The sequence below is a fragment of the Rhipicephalus microplus genome, chromosome 5 (genome assembly GCF_043290135.1).
Source record: "Rhipicephalus microplus isolate Deutch F79 chromosome 5, USDA_Rmic, whole genome shotgun sequence".
Classification (NCBI taxonomy): domain Eukaryota; kingdom Metazoa; phylum Arthropoda; class Arachnida; order Ixodida; family Ixodidae; genus Rhipicephalus; species Rhipicephalus microplus.
In genome coordinates, this window is record NC_134704.1 from 17779977 (window position 1) to 17792869 (window position 12893).

At 44.1% G+C, this 12893-nt stretch overlaps 1 protein-coding gene across 1 annotated transcript; it reads right to left on the minus strand.

Moving 5' to 3' along the window:
• Window positions 1-3729: 3729 nt before the first annotated feature.
• LOC142817164 (uncharacterized) lies at window positions 3730-4560 on the minus strand. Its single transcript, XM_075894227.1, has 3 exons — window positions 4315-4560; window positions 4090-4229; window positions 3730-3934 (listed from the first exon to the last, which is right to left on the minus strand). The coding sequence occupies exons 1-3, from the start codon at window positions 4558-4560 to the stop codon at window positions 3730-3732; spliced, it is 591 nt and encodes a 196-aa protein (XP_075750342.1).
• Between the last annotated feature and the right edge of the window lie 8333 nt (window positions 4561-12893).

Sequence of the window (12893 nt, forward strand, 5' to 3'; positions counted from 1 at the left end):
GCATCGTTCGTTTGCTTGTTCAGCGCTATTCACCTGTGTGAAATGGATATCACGCCAAGCGTGCAGCAGCTATTGTTCACGATGTCTGCGTTGGTGACCACACAGTATGCGGAGCAACATGGTAAGTGTCTCCTCAATTTCAACACTGTGCTGTAATTGTAAGCTGAATGCAACACACGTGTTGGGTGGAGCGATTGTCTGCACGCGCTATGTTCATGTTGCAACGTTGCTCTACTGCTGATGCGATCATGTCACTGAAACGCATCGCATGCGTCATACCGTTGTTCGTTTGCCTGTGTCCGCGGAGAACGAAAACCTTCACCGCATTGATTGCACAAACACCGCTGTAAATATACAGCAAAAAGTAAACGTGCGCGCGACGCCGCTGTTCTTGCACGGAACGGCGTCATTAGTAAGAAGCGACTTCCTATCACTTTAGAATGTAGCCACACGAATAGAAACGAACCGCGTTGGTGACAAGCGTGTTTGGTATAAAAGCAATTTGACCGATCGTCCAAAACAATTGTTTTCTGCCCCCTACTCCGCTCCCGCGGCGAATCTCCCGATTTCAGAAGTTAGGTTGGCAGGTACACATTTGCGGCGAGATACCTCCAAAGTAACCCGCAGGAAATTTTAGCTGCAGAGGTAGCAGCGTGAGTGCATGTTCTGCTATCTAATGGGTTGGCAATGTTACCAAGTTCAGGACATTAAGCACATCCAAATTAGGAATCGGTCTCAGTCCACAGAAATTACGTTGCTTTTCCTGGAGTGTCACTGCCTGTTTCAGGCCTGAAAGATCGTGCTTCATTTTGATGAACAGTCAGCTGATCAGAAACTCTGTGCATCATGATGAGAGTGTGTAATTCAATCAAGAATTTGCACAATGTGTTGAGCTATTGTTGAAGAACTTGCATGCCACCATGTATGCTTACGTGAAATTGTTATTCAAAATTTTGTGTCGTGATGAGATAGCATAGCAAACATAGAGTTACTGTTTTGTGAAGCTGTGTTAGGAAGCCTCACATGGCTTTGCTTAATTGCATACATAGTTGCATGAAATTCACATGGTGCTTCAATGTACAGCAATTTGTGTCACAGAACACAAATCGTTGGTCGTTATGTCGCTTCATGTATACCAGCTGTATGAATAAAAATGCATTTCGTTTTTCCATTCACAGTGCCGGAACACAGCCAAAAGAGCGAGCAACGCAGTGAGTCCATTTATTTATTTATTTATTTATTTAGAGAAAACTGCAGGCCCATTTAGAGGCCCTAGCAGGAGAGGATACAAATGCATTCAAGTAATGAATTATACATGATATATACAGTTAGATCAGTGCAAAGAACACCAAGCACTGTAACGACAAAAATCAAAGTAGAAAAATCGATATCAAGACAAACTAAAACAGGTTGGTGCTTATGTATGCCTATAAGCTCTACATTAATACCAACACAGCAGAATACCACAACTCTCTAACACCTGTGTCGGGTGACGTGCAATTGGTAACGTCTGTACAAATGTCTCAAGCACTTTTTTTTTTCAGGTACAGGCTGTGAGTGGACGGCGGGAGAAACAAAGCTGTTGCTCGAGTACTACCAACAGTATTTTTCCCAAATAGGGCCACTAAAGAAATTTAAAAATAAAAAGGCAATGTTTGCCAAAATAGCGGCTGACATTACAGAGGCTGTCGGGGTCCCTAAAACAGGTGACCAGTGCTGCAGCCGCTACAAAACAGTCATGCGACGAAAAAGAAGCGCTGCAGCACATAACAACAAATCGGGGAATTCTCCTTGTGATGTTCCGTTTGAAGATGACATAGCCAAAATACGTTGGCTAGATGACAGCCTTCAGCCAGAAGAGCTCAGGGACAGCTCGGGAATAGTCTCTATTAAAAGACCGCCGAGCCAAGCGTCGACGAGTCAAGTGTCGACGAGCCAAGCATCGGGGAGCCAAGCATCAGGGAGCCAGGAGCTGACAAACCAAGGTTCAACATGCCAGGAGTTTACCAGCACAACGGAGCCTGAACCCAAAAAGCCGAAGCCCTCGGCTTCTAGATTACTGGAAATGAATCACTTCTTTGATGAAATGAGGAAAATTCAGGAAGAAAAAGAAAAAAAACGAACTGAACGCGAGAACGCAAGAAGGAAGCGTCATGAAGAGAGGCAAGAGCAGAAGGAGCACATTCGGCAAGAAAAAGCAAAACAGCATGAAGAAAAAATGAAGCTTTTGAGCCGCTTTCTTGGCTCAGACAATGAATAATTTCAGTGGCCTGAAATACTATTTAGTTGAAATAAAATGTGCAGTGCAAAACATGTGTTTGTGTATATAAAGGGGGCTGCGCATTGGTGCACACACACAGCCTCCAAACTACTGTGGGGAACTAAAGGGCCAGTTCAGACAAAACAGAGAATTATGGTCTTATTTCCCACAATCACTTTGCAGGAGCTTGGTCAATACCTTTGCACGCTTAATTTCGCCAAGCTTGTGCAAAGCTCGCTCCTCATCAGTTCTATCACTGTGGTTATCAGTGCAGTTCTCCCACTGAATAGCATTGGGTGCTCCATCATCATCATTATCATCATCTGGCTCTTCATCACCGTAATCGATGCACAAGTTATGAAGGATACAGCAGCTTATAATAAACTTATTGAGCCAGTGGATAGTGTGCAACTCCAGGTACATGAGCTGCCTGAAGCGCTTCTTGAGTGTGCTGAATGCATTTTCAATTAGCACTCGTGTCCCTGAAAACTTAAAATTGAAGCTTTTTTGTTGCTTATTCATTGCACCGTAAATATGGTGTCAACAGGTACTCCCGCAGCGGATATGCTGCGTCCCCTAATATATGATAACGGCCCTGACATACTGAAGCTATGTTCTTTGAAAGAGGCGATAAGCTAAACACATGAGAATCATGCATTTTGCTGGAGGTTCCAGTGAACGCATCGAGGAAGCGCCTCTTGTGGTCACAAACGGCTTGCAGCGTTAGTGAAAGGTAATGGTGCCTGTTGCAGTATGTGGAGGCAACCTTGTTGGCTGGGCACTGTATCTTGACATACGATCCATCTATACAGCCAATAACAGCAGGCATTCCGGACACCTGCAAGCAAGTTGTACTCTTCTAATGAGTGATATCATCCATGCCTGAGCAAGAAATGAGCATTTGTGAGGAGTTTTAACAGGAAATACTGGTGATCAAGCCCATCAACTCACAATCACAGCATACGCTTCATGACTCAGCACAATATATTTTATGGTAAAGATTCAAAATGCAAACCAAATTCAACTTTAAGAACTAGTTAAGATCACATACATTGCTGTCCACACCATATACTACACGTTTTCTTGCTATCCATCTCTCTTTTTACAATGGTAAAATGGGAGAGAAAACAAAGCAAAGCCTGCATATGTTTTTTCCTAAAGGGAGTTAAAGTACGTAATTGCAATTTAATTCTTAAATTTAAAACCAAACCTCATCCATATTGTATCGTACATCTGAACAGAAATGACAAAGCATGCAGCATCATCCGCATGCAAGGAATCGACTGTGACTGCAGTAGAGACATAAGTTGAATGTTTCGAACACAACTAGATGAAGCTCGGTATTATCATCACGACCTATCACATTTTTCTTAAAGTCCCACCTCAGCGTAAAATTGAGCTTCAAATAACCCACAATAAAATGTGCACTCTTGTTTGTGATATGATCAACATAGCTTGGCCGGCCAATATTATTGGTCCTCATGATAAATAAAATCAAAACAAACCTTCTCAAAACTGCTAGTGAGGTTCTCCAAGTCTGCGGGAAACTTGATCACCGATGGTCCCAGCGTCATCAGGAACTGCGCTACTCTCTGAAGAACTCTGTACACGGTGCTTTCTGACATGTCGAAACGGCTTGCCACGTCTCGCATGCAGGTTTTGTTGGCCGCGTACCTGCGCAGGGGGATTACAGGTACCCGAAAGAAAAAAAAACAGCTTCACATCACACTGCACTGTAAGCAACAGGCTCATAGTCAAATGCGTTCTTGTGCAGGCATCGTACAAAGAAAAAAAAGGGGGGGTGGTGAAGGTGGGGAGGTGTAACTAACCAGATAAATGTCAAGACATGCGTTTCCGCGGATTTCGCTTGAACTCCTCCGTGTGTGCTCGAAGGGCACATTGACGAGACAGCAAACTCCGCGACCAACTTTTCGGCCACAGGTCGAGCCAGCCTAAAGTGCCTCCGGAACTGCTCAAGAAAAGAAACAAACGAAAACACCACAACGTGTTAAACCTTGAGCATAATGCTTTCCTTCTTTGTTCTATTTCTTTACCTCGTGGTCCGAGTACTGCCGAACGACGTCCTCGATGAAACCGACGACTTTGGGCCTCTTCGCGGGAATGCGGAACAACTTGTTGAATTCCCGCTCGTAAGCGCAAGCTTTAGCGTCGCTGTCACTGTCCGACGAATCACTCGTGTCAGTACTTGAGCTTTCCGACTCAGAGCTGTCGCTACCGAGTAGCAGAAGCATTGCCGCACGCTTTGCCGAGGTAGCCGAGCCGTCCATGCTGTCCGCCATTATCAACCCTACTCGCACCGCGCCAGCCGCGCCCCCAAGCAGGCAAACGTGTTAAAGGAAATGCGTCACGCTGAGTTCCGGTCCACTCCGCCGATTTCGGCGGAGCAGTTTTTCCTGCTCCACGGAGGGACTCCCGCTCTGAATCCACTCCGGCTCTCTCATTGGAACATTTGACTCTCGCTCTCACTCTGTCATTGGAACACACTTGCTCTGAAAGGAGCAGAAAAACTTGCTCCGACTCCGCCATTGGAATTCAACATAAGTTAGCCTTTTTGCGTGTCTGAAATGGTCACGGCTCGTGCACCGAAGTCCAATCACTCCATAGCTCTTGTTGAGTAGTGCTCGCTGCACAACAATGTAGGGCACACCAGGATGACGTGTTTTAGTGTCTCGCAGGAGCCACACGGCGAACATATTGGACTGTCAGCACTTTTTTAATTACGTACCAAATTAGCAACCGGTAGAAATGACAGTTCTGCTGGTGTTCATGCCGAGCAAGGTAGTCAGCTTTTGCCCTTCAAAGCAGGCGATTTGAGAATGTTTTGGGTAAAGCCATAAATAGCAATTAATGCACAAGTAAACTACTGCACTTCGTAATTATCGATTCAACTAATGAAGTAATTCTAACAACCACGTGATTCACAGACACTCCTTAAAGCATTGCTGTACAGCTTTCGCATCGTTCTTTGCCTATCGCGACCGAAAACAACGCAGAGAAAGCTGTGGTGTTACTTACACAACGCTCAGTATGATTTCGCAATTACTACATCTTGCGCGCAGGCAATTACCTAAACGAACGCATTTATTTTGACGTTTCGACCCGGGACCAGATTTATTAATAAAGAATGTGAGTGCGTGGTGAAAACAATCGAAATATTAATGTTTGCTCTCAGTGACCTGCATTGGTAATATTCAAATAAAGCGCAATAAGCCACGATAACAATTGACATGGGCTCGCTCACAAAGGCGTTGAAAGCGCGTTCAGAGAAGAACTGAACCCACTCATTTAACCCAAACGCAGTAGTGCTCTGGTGCTGCAAGTGCTTGTCATCAACTGAGTGTTCTACATACAGATTTACAAGAACACATGTGGCACTGTGGTGTCGTCCATCCTTTCCTGCATCTTACCATAGTTTCCCGGGACAACGATGGTGTGTTACTCAATTCTCAAGCCCCGTTTCCATAAACTGGAGGTGAATTCGGCACAGCCATGGAAATTGATGGATGGTTCGGTTTTCGTGTCCTGAAACTCATTCGTCTCGCGCCACCGTTTCCTCAAACACTCCTTAGAAATGACAAACAAAATGAGCAGAGAAAGTACAAAGCGTGTGACGACGAGACTATACCACCGTGTACCGACAAAGTGCGACACGTATTAGAACACTGCCTTGTATTCAGTCACACCGATATTGCGGTTCTAGCTCACTGTTGAGAGTCGAGGGTAAGTTTGTCTCCACCAACACAAGAATTTACGCAGCCGGAAACAGTAATAAAAAAGTGTGATAGTCATAAACAGCTAAACCTGCTTTAGTAACGGCTCTCGCGCTCTATTACTTTTCATTTCGTTATTCCGCTAACCCTCATCCGATAATATTTAGTACTAGTTCGAATAAATGTGATGAATGCGCAATCGGTCTCGTACAAGGCGATAGAACCGAATTTGTCATGCTTTTTGGTACTGCAGATATTTATGAATTTGTCATGACTTTTTAGTAATGTAGATAATGATTATTGTATGACAATTTTGTGAACCACGCAGGGTGAAATAAAGTGCTAAGGACTTGCAATGATTATATATTGCATATCTTGCTATAAGTTGCTACTTCTGAATTATCTTTGTGCACTTGTATAAAATTCTCGTACAAAACGAAAGACATCGTATAACTGTTTCGAAGCTGTCTTTATTACCTCGTTTGGCCGATGTTTTATTTGATACACTGTTACAAAGTGCAAGAGAATCGTCTTCAACATATCCATTAAAATGGGTGGTTCCTACGCGCTAGCGCACACTTCTCACGCCGTGGCGTCTTCGTCACCGGAATCTTCACATGGCATGTTCGTCACCAGAATTCACAGAAGAGGAAGATGTGGCAAGCAAGCTTTATTATTATTGAGGCGAACTTGTGCCTAACACAAGAAATAAAAAAAAACTGAACTTAAACGGCGTGCACGGCCGCTGTAGAGTGACACAACAACCAACCTACAGCGTATGCGTAACCATTGTTGATTGATATGTGAGGTTTAATGTCCGAAAACCGCCATATGATTAGAAGAGACGGTGTAGTGAACGTCTGTGGACATCTATCTATCTATCTATCTATCTATCTATCTATCTATCTATCTATCTATCTATCTATCTATCTATCTATCTATCTATCTATCTATCTATCTATCTATCTATCTATCTATCTATCTATCTATCTATCTATCTATCTATCTATCTATCTATCTATCTATCTATCTATCTATCTATCTATCTATCTATCTATCTATCTATCTATCTATCTATCTATCTATCTGTCTGTCTGTCTGTCTGTCTGTCTGTCTGTCTGTCTGTCTGTCTGTCTGTCTGTCTGTCTGTCTGTCTGTCTGTCTGTCTGTCTGTCTGTCTGTCTGTCTGTCTGTCTGTCTGTCTGTCTGTCTGTCTGTCTGTCTGTCTGTCTGTCTGTCTGTCTGTCTGTCTGTCTGTCTGTCTGTCTGTCTGTCTGTCTGTCTGTCTGTCTGTCTGTCTGTCTGTCTGTCTGTCTGTCTGTCTGTCTGTCTGTCTGTCTGTCTGTCTGTCTGTCTGTCTGTCTGTCTGTCTGTCTGTCTGTCTGTCTGTCTGTCTGTCTGTCTGTCTGTCTGTCTGTCTGTCTGTCTGTCTGTCTGTCTGTCTGTCTGTCTGTCTGTCTGTCTGTCTGTCTGTCTGTCTGTCTGTCTGTCTGTCTGTCTGTCTGTCTGTCTGTCGTTCGGTCTGTCTGTCGTTCGGTCTGTCTGTCGTTCGGTCTGTCTGTCTGTCTGTCGTTCGGTCTGTCGTTCGGTCTGTCTGTCTGTCGTTCGGTCTGTCGTTCGGTCTGTCGTTCTGTCGTTCGTTCTGTCGTTCGGTCTGTCGTTCTGTCTGTCTGTCGTTCGGTCTGTCGTTCTGTCTGTCGGTCGGTCGTTCTGTCAACTTTAAATCTCCTGGCCGTTTCGATAGTGGTATCGATACCAAACTTGCAATGGCATAACATGACTTTATGAAGAACATATTTGACAAGTCATAACATGAAAGTCATCACATGAATGTCATGATTTACATTTCATGGTCCTGCAGCTATTGCGGTGGTTTCGTTCACATGGCATGTTGCAAAACTGGTATGGTGTGGCATGATTGCATGGCGATCGCAAGCGACAGACCCTAACATGAAAATCATGAGATGCTTGTCATGTAACGTGACTACGTGCCAAGGTCATGATGCACTTGCGGCCGTTTTGTTAGCGTTACATATACCGAATTTGGTATCACAGTACGTGAATGGATGACGAAGGTATATATGTGACTGATAGAAACATGATAATCATGAGATGCGTGTCATGCAACAACATGACTACACGGCACGCTCATGATGCGCTGGCGGACGTTTCCTTAGCTTCACATGTACCAAATTCGGTATTACGTGACACCAAGAGACGACGTAGGTAAATAACACACCCAAACATGATAATCATGAGATGCGTGTCATGTGAGAACATGACTACATGCTACAGTCAAGGCACCAATACATTTCGACGTGACATGGTGCGCGTGCTTGCCGGCGTTCATTTCGTCGCGTCACGCCGGCGTCGCCACGGCAGGCTTCGGTCCTGCCATATACTCGCAGGCGCGCGCCGCGCTGCGTTTCTCTGACGCATGCGCTACTCAGCGCGCCCGGCATCCCTCCGTCACGAAAAGAGCGAGACGTAGTGTTGTCTGGGTAACGCGTCGGCGCGAAATGCAGCATGTCGTATTTCGCATCAGTTGCCGTAGGGCCGCGCCGACGGACGCTGGTAAGTGCTTGCGTTTTGCTAACGTAGCGTCGCGCCCCGCCGCGGTGGTCTAGTGGCTAAGGTACTCGGCTGCTGACCCGCAGGGCGCGGGTTCGAATCCCGGCTGCGGCGGCTGCATTTTCGATGGAGGCGGAAATGTTGTAGGCCCGTGTGCTCAGATTTGGGCGCACGTTAAAGAACCCCAGGTGGTCTAAATTTCCGGAGCCCTCCACTACGGCGTCTCTCATAATCATATAGTGGTTTTGGGACGTTAAACCCCACATATCAATCAACGTAGCGTCGCTGTGCCCAGCGTGCGCGTGTGTCAGTGCAACATTGAAGTATAATGGGCCGTTCATGATGCGCTCGCGGCCGTTTTGCTAGCTCCACATGTACCAAATTTGGTGTTACGTCACGTCTATGGATGACGAAATATATGACTGGTGCAAACATGATAATCCTGACACGCGTGTCATGTAAGAATATGACAACATACCACGCTCATGCCATGGTCGCGGCCGTTTCAAGAGCCCCAAATATGCTAAATTTGGTATTACGTGGCGTGAATAGATGACGAACATAAACGACACATCCAAACATGATAATCATGACACGAAAGTCATGTACGGCATCATTTACCTCCACTTCGTAACGTTGTGCTGATTTTAAAGTGACATATCAACATTTTTCATTCGTGCTTCGCATAGCATCGATTCCCACTGTACGTGGGATCTACCAATTTATCGAAAACGAATTTATTTTGCTCTACGCCCAATACACTTCGCGTCCTGACGCGGGTCTCCGTTGTCTCGCAATCGCAATTTCACTGTTGTCTTCCAGTCATCAAATGCCATATCGTATTCAGTGCAATCTTATTCGTCTTTCAGCAGTGTGACAGAAAAAAAAAAAACTGAAGTTGTATGTAGACTGTCGAATCCACTCGATTCTTCCCCACATTTACAGCCTCGGTATGCACTAACGGTAAGATCAACAAAAGAAAGCTTTCACGCAAGGAGTGCCTTCTCCTCGAACTCTAATGGAGGTTTCGATCAGTGTCTCTTCAGGCGGCTGCATTTACGCACGCACCGCAAAATCACCGCCCCTTTTCGTCCGCTAAGCCATTTCCTCCATCTTCTGAGCCACTGCTGACCAGTTGCCCTCACTCGGAAAGATTACCCGCCTTGCTGCCGTACCTCGTTCAAAGCTTTTACATGAATATCGGTTGGGTAGAGGTTGAAAGCAAGCCGCAGCGCCTTTTCCGCGCTGACCACATACTTCATTTCTCTGCAGCCTAAGCTTACGTTTTTTTTTTGTTTTTGTACGCTAAGTCTGCCTGGCGTCTAATCTCTTAGTACCGTTCAGTGGTTTACACATAAAAGTTATTGGTACTTGTAGTGTTGCACAGTTGACTTTTCTCACTAGAGGGTTGTTTAGGAATTTTCTGCTACAATATGGTGTAGAAGGTTCCTCTCTCTTTTATACTCTTGGACCACAAACAACTCTGCTTTCACACCCTCTCGCTGATAAATAAAATTCAATATAGAAGAATTATTTCACGCAGAATATTTTGGCGATTGCATTTTCACTGCCATTGTTGATGAGTGCCTTCATCACAATTCACCAGCGCTTTTTTTTAAACCACGTTGACACACGAACTTAATTGAACGAGAAAGTTTAGTAGGACAGATTACTTTGTTAGCTACTCCGACATTTTTTCGTGTTTGATACCTTTTACTGGTAAGGTTTTACTATTTCTGTATAACCTTTCTTTTATACAAAACCATACTTACGTGCCCCTTTCTTGATCTCTCGTGAGCAATCAACTGCCAGAAGTAGGTTTGGATGTACGCGTATACAACTTTTTCGTTGCTGCAAAGAAAAAATAACGAATTGATTGAAAAATGTTGAAGAAAGCTTACACGTAATAGAAGACACCTATGGTAATAGCGTGACGGTGACTGGCACTTCATACAGAAGTGTACAGCGAATGATTTACAAGCCGTAAAGGCAAGATTGAAACAGATGCAAGCATCTCCGATGATGATGTATCTTCGCATAAAATGCTTTTGGTTCAATGAGTCCTATTGACACGGCAAAGTGATTCAGCTTAGTACACTGCCTCTATCATTTTCTAAGCGCTCACCTAAGTTTTCCTTCCCTATTTTTCATACCCATACTTTATGGTGGCTTAAACTGTCGCTCACAAGGTAAGGATTGTACCCGGAAATTATGAAAAATGGTCAGGACCTGTTTTAAAATGAATGATAAAGAAAATCTTGTATTAATTAACAGGAACCTTACGTCTCTGTCATTGTGGTGCCATCTTGGTTCACCATGTGATGCATCGGTTTTTTGCCACAGCTTCACAGCTTCAGTGAGAAAGCATTAGCGTAGGTACGCAATATTTCTCTTGCATTTCGTCATACAGCGCTGTTGATGATTGAAAACATGTGATGCCGCGACGTGCTCGGCCATTCCGTATGCGTTTTAGAGTATACACACAGAAATAAAATGAAAATGTAAGGGCGCGATCCTAATCCTTTGACGAAATAATCCCGTCTCGACATTCATACGCCAGGGTGTTCTCTTAGTGTTTTGTAGGTCTGCCGAAGTCGATTTCGGAGGCCACGCAGAAAGAATTGCGTGCTTGAGACCTGTAACACCAGGTGCCGCGAAGAACTTGCTTCTCACAAGAAAAGTGCCCTCTCTATTGGTGAACTAATTTAATTTATTTTCAATGAATATTTTGATAGTCGGTTAGATCCTAAGTAAAATTATGCTTCTTTGTCATAAATCTAACATAACTTAAAACAGAACCATCGATATCGTGCTTGTTTTTTTTTTTCGAAGAATAATTTCTGCCACGAAGTGCTTGGAATAGAGACAGTGCCACTCGGTGAAAAACCTTGGAACATGGGGTGTCACTGAAGCCTACGTTCCAGCGAGTGGAATGTTCTTCAAGGCAGACTGGTACAAAAATGAAAAAATAAATAAATAAAATAAAATAAAACCCACACTGCTCGTTTATTCAAGCGCTATGCAACGATATCATGAGAAACCAGCAAATCCGATTTTCAACATTTAGATAACAGTCATTAGAGGGTCCTTTAGTTATTGAGGTGTGGAAATAAAGCGTGAAAGATCTGTCCAAAATGCGAGCAGCACAAGCTTTCACGTAAGCATTGTACACGTACTTATCCCTGCGAGGGAGAAACATGCTATAGGCGGGCGACCATGGAATACACTACCGCTCTTCAATATTCTCCGTTCCCTTTTCCAAGCCAACATGTATATCTGCGCGTGAGGGCAACACCCGCCCCCACCCCCTAACTTTCTACACTCATGCACACCTTTTTTATATGTCATGACGACCGAGAAAACTTTGCCTAATGAACCTGCTGTTTTTCCACTTCTATCGTTTTCTATCTGACGGCAGCCGTTGGAATGCGGAGCATGCTGGGAATCTGGGTTTTCTTTCTGCTTGCTGCGACCTCCCGGCCACCTAACCAGCTCGTGAGGAATGTTTGGCGCAATATAATTCTACCCCTACCTCCATCTATTGTGGCATAGATACGATTAATCTTCTTTTCTCGAAAACTTCAAGTAGTCTTAATAAGCCGTCGTTCCCAACCTATAAAGTGGTAAAGAGCAAAACGGAAGGTCGTGCTAGTTGGTCTTTATTTATGGCATATTGAATTGCACTGCGTAGAATGCAGCAATAAAAAATAAAGAATCGATGCTGCTACTGTGTGCTTCCTCAAGTGTTTCGCCCTGTATTGTACGCCATGCAATTATATACGTATTAAATTTAAACGTTAGCATACCTTCATCTATACTTTTTTTACACTGGAGGTGCTTTCTGTTGGCATTTGAATTATTTCAAAGAAAAAAAAACAACTGAAGACACGACTAAAATAATTGATTGTTGAGTCATTTGTCTGTGCACAATTTCTTGAAATAAATTTGTGCAGATAAATTAAGAAACAAGAATGGAGATGAGGACAAGCTTTGTTCGAGCCAAAGGCAGCCATAGTGACACAATTGCTATAGAATATATCCACCAAGTTAATCGAAGCAGTGAAATTGGGAGAACAGACTAAGAGAGCGCGAACTCAAGCGGCCATTTGCCGTCCGCGTCGGCAACATTTCGGTACCACGTTTTAAGAACATGTTACACCGTCAAGGCCAACAATCTACTGTATAAGTATAGAATGATCTACTTGCTCGGGATGAGGTGTAGGGCTTAGTTACCTGCTATTGTGGCCACGCGTCTCTAGAGTAGAATGAAAGAACGCCCATCTGTTTTTTTAGGTGGTCCCCTTTCAACCGTGTGCTATAGGACCTTCATC

Bases quoted from the DNA above. Each gene is read 5' to 3' on its own strand.
- LOC142817164 (XM_075894227.1), bottom strand. From the start codon at position 4,560: ATGGCGGACAGCATGGACGGCTCGGCTACCTCGGCAAAGCGTGCGGCA. The intron at 4,230-4,314 runs GTAAAGAAATAG...TTTCTTGAGCAG, and splicing joins GGCAGTACTCGGACCACGAG to TTCCGGAGGCACTTTAGGCT. The intron at 3,935-4,089 runs GTTAGTTACACC...CCCCCTGCGCAG, and splicing joins CATGTCTTGACATTTATCTG to GTACGCGGCCAACAAAACCT.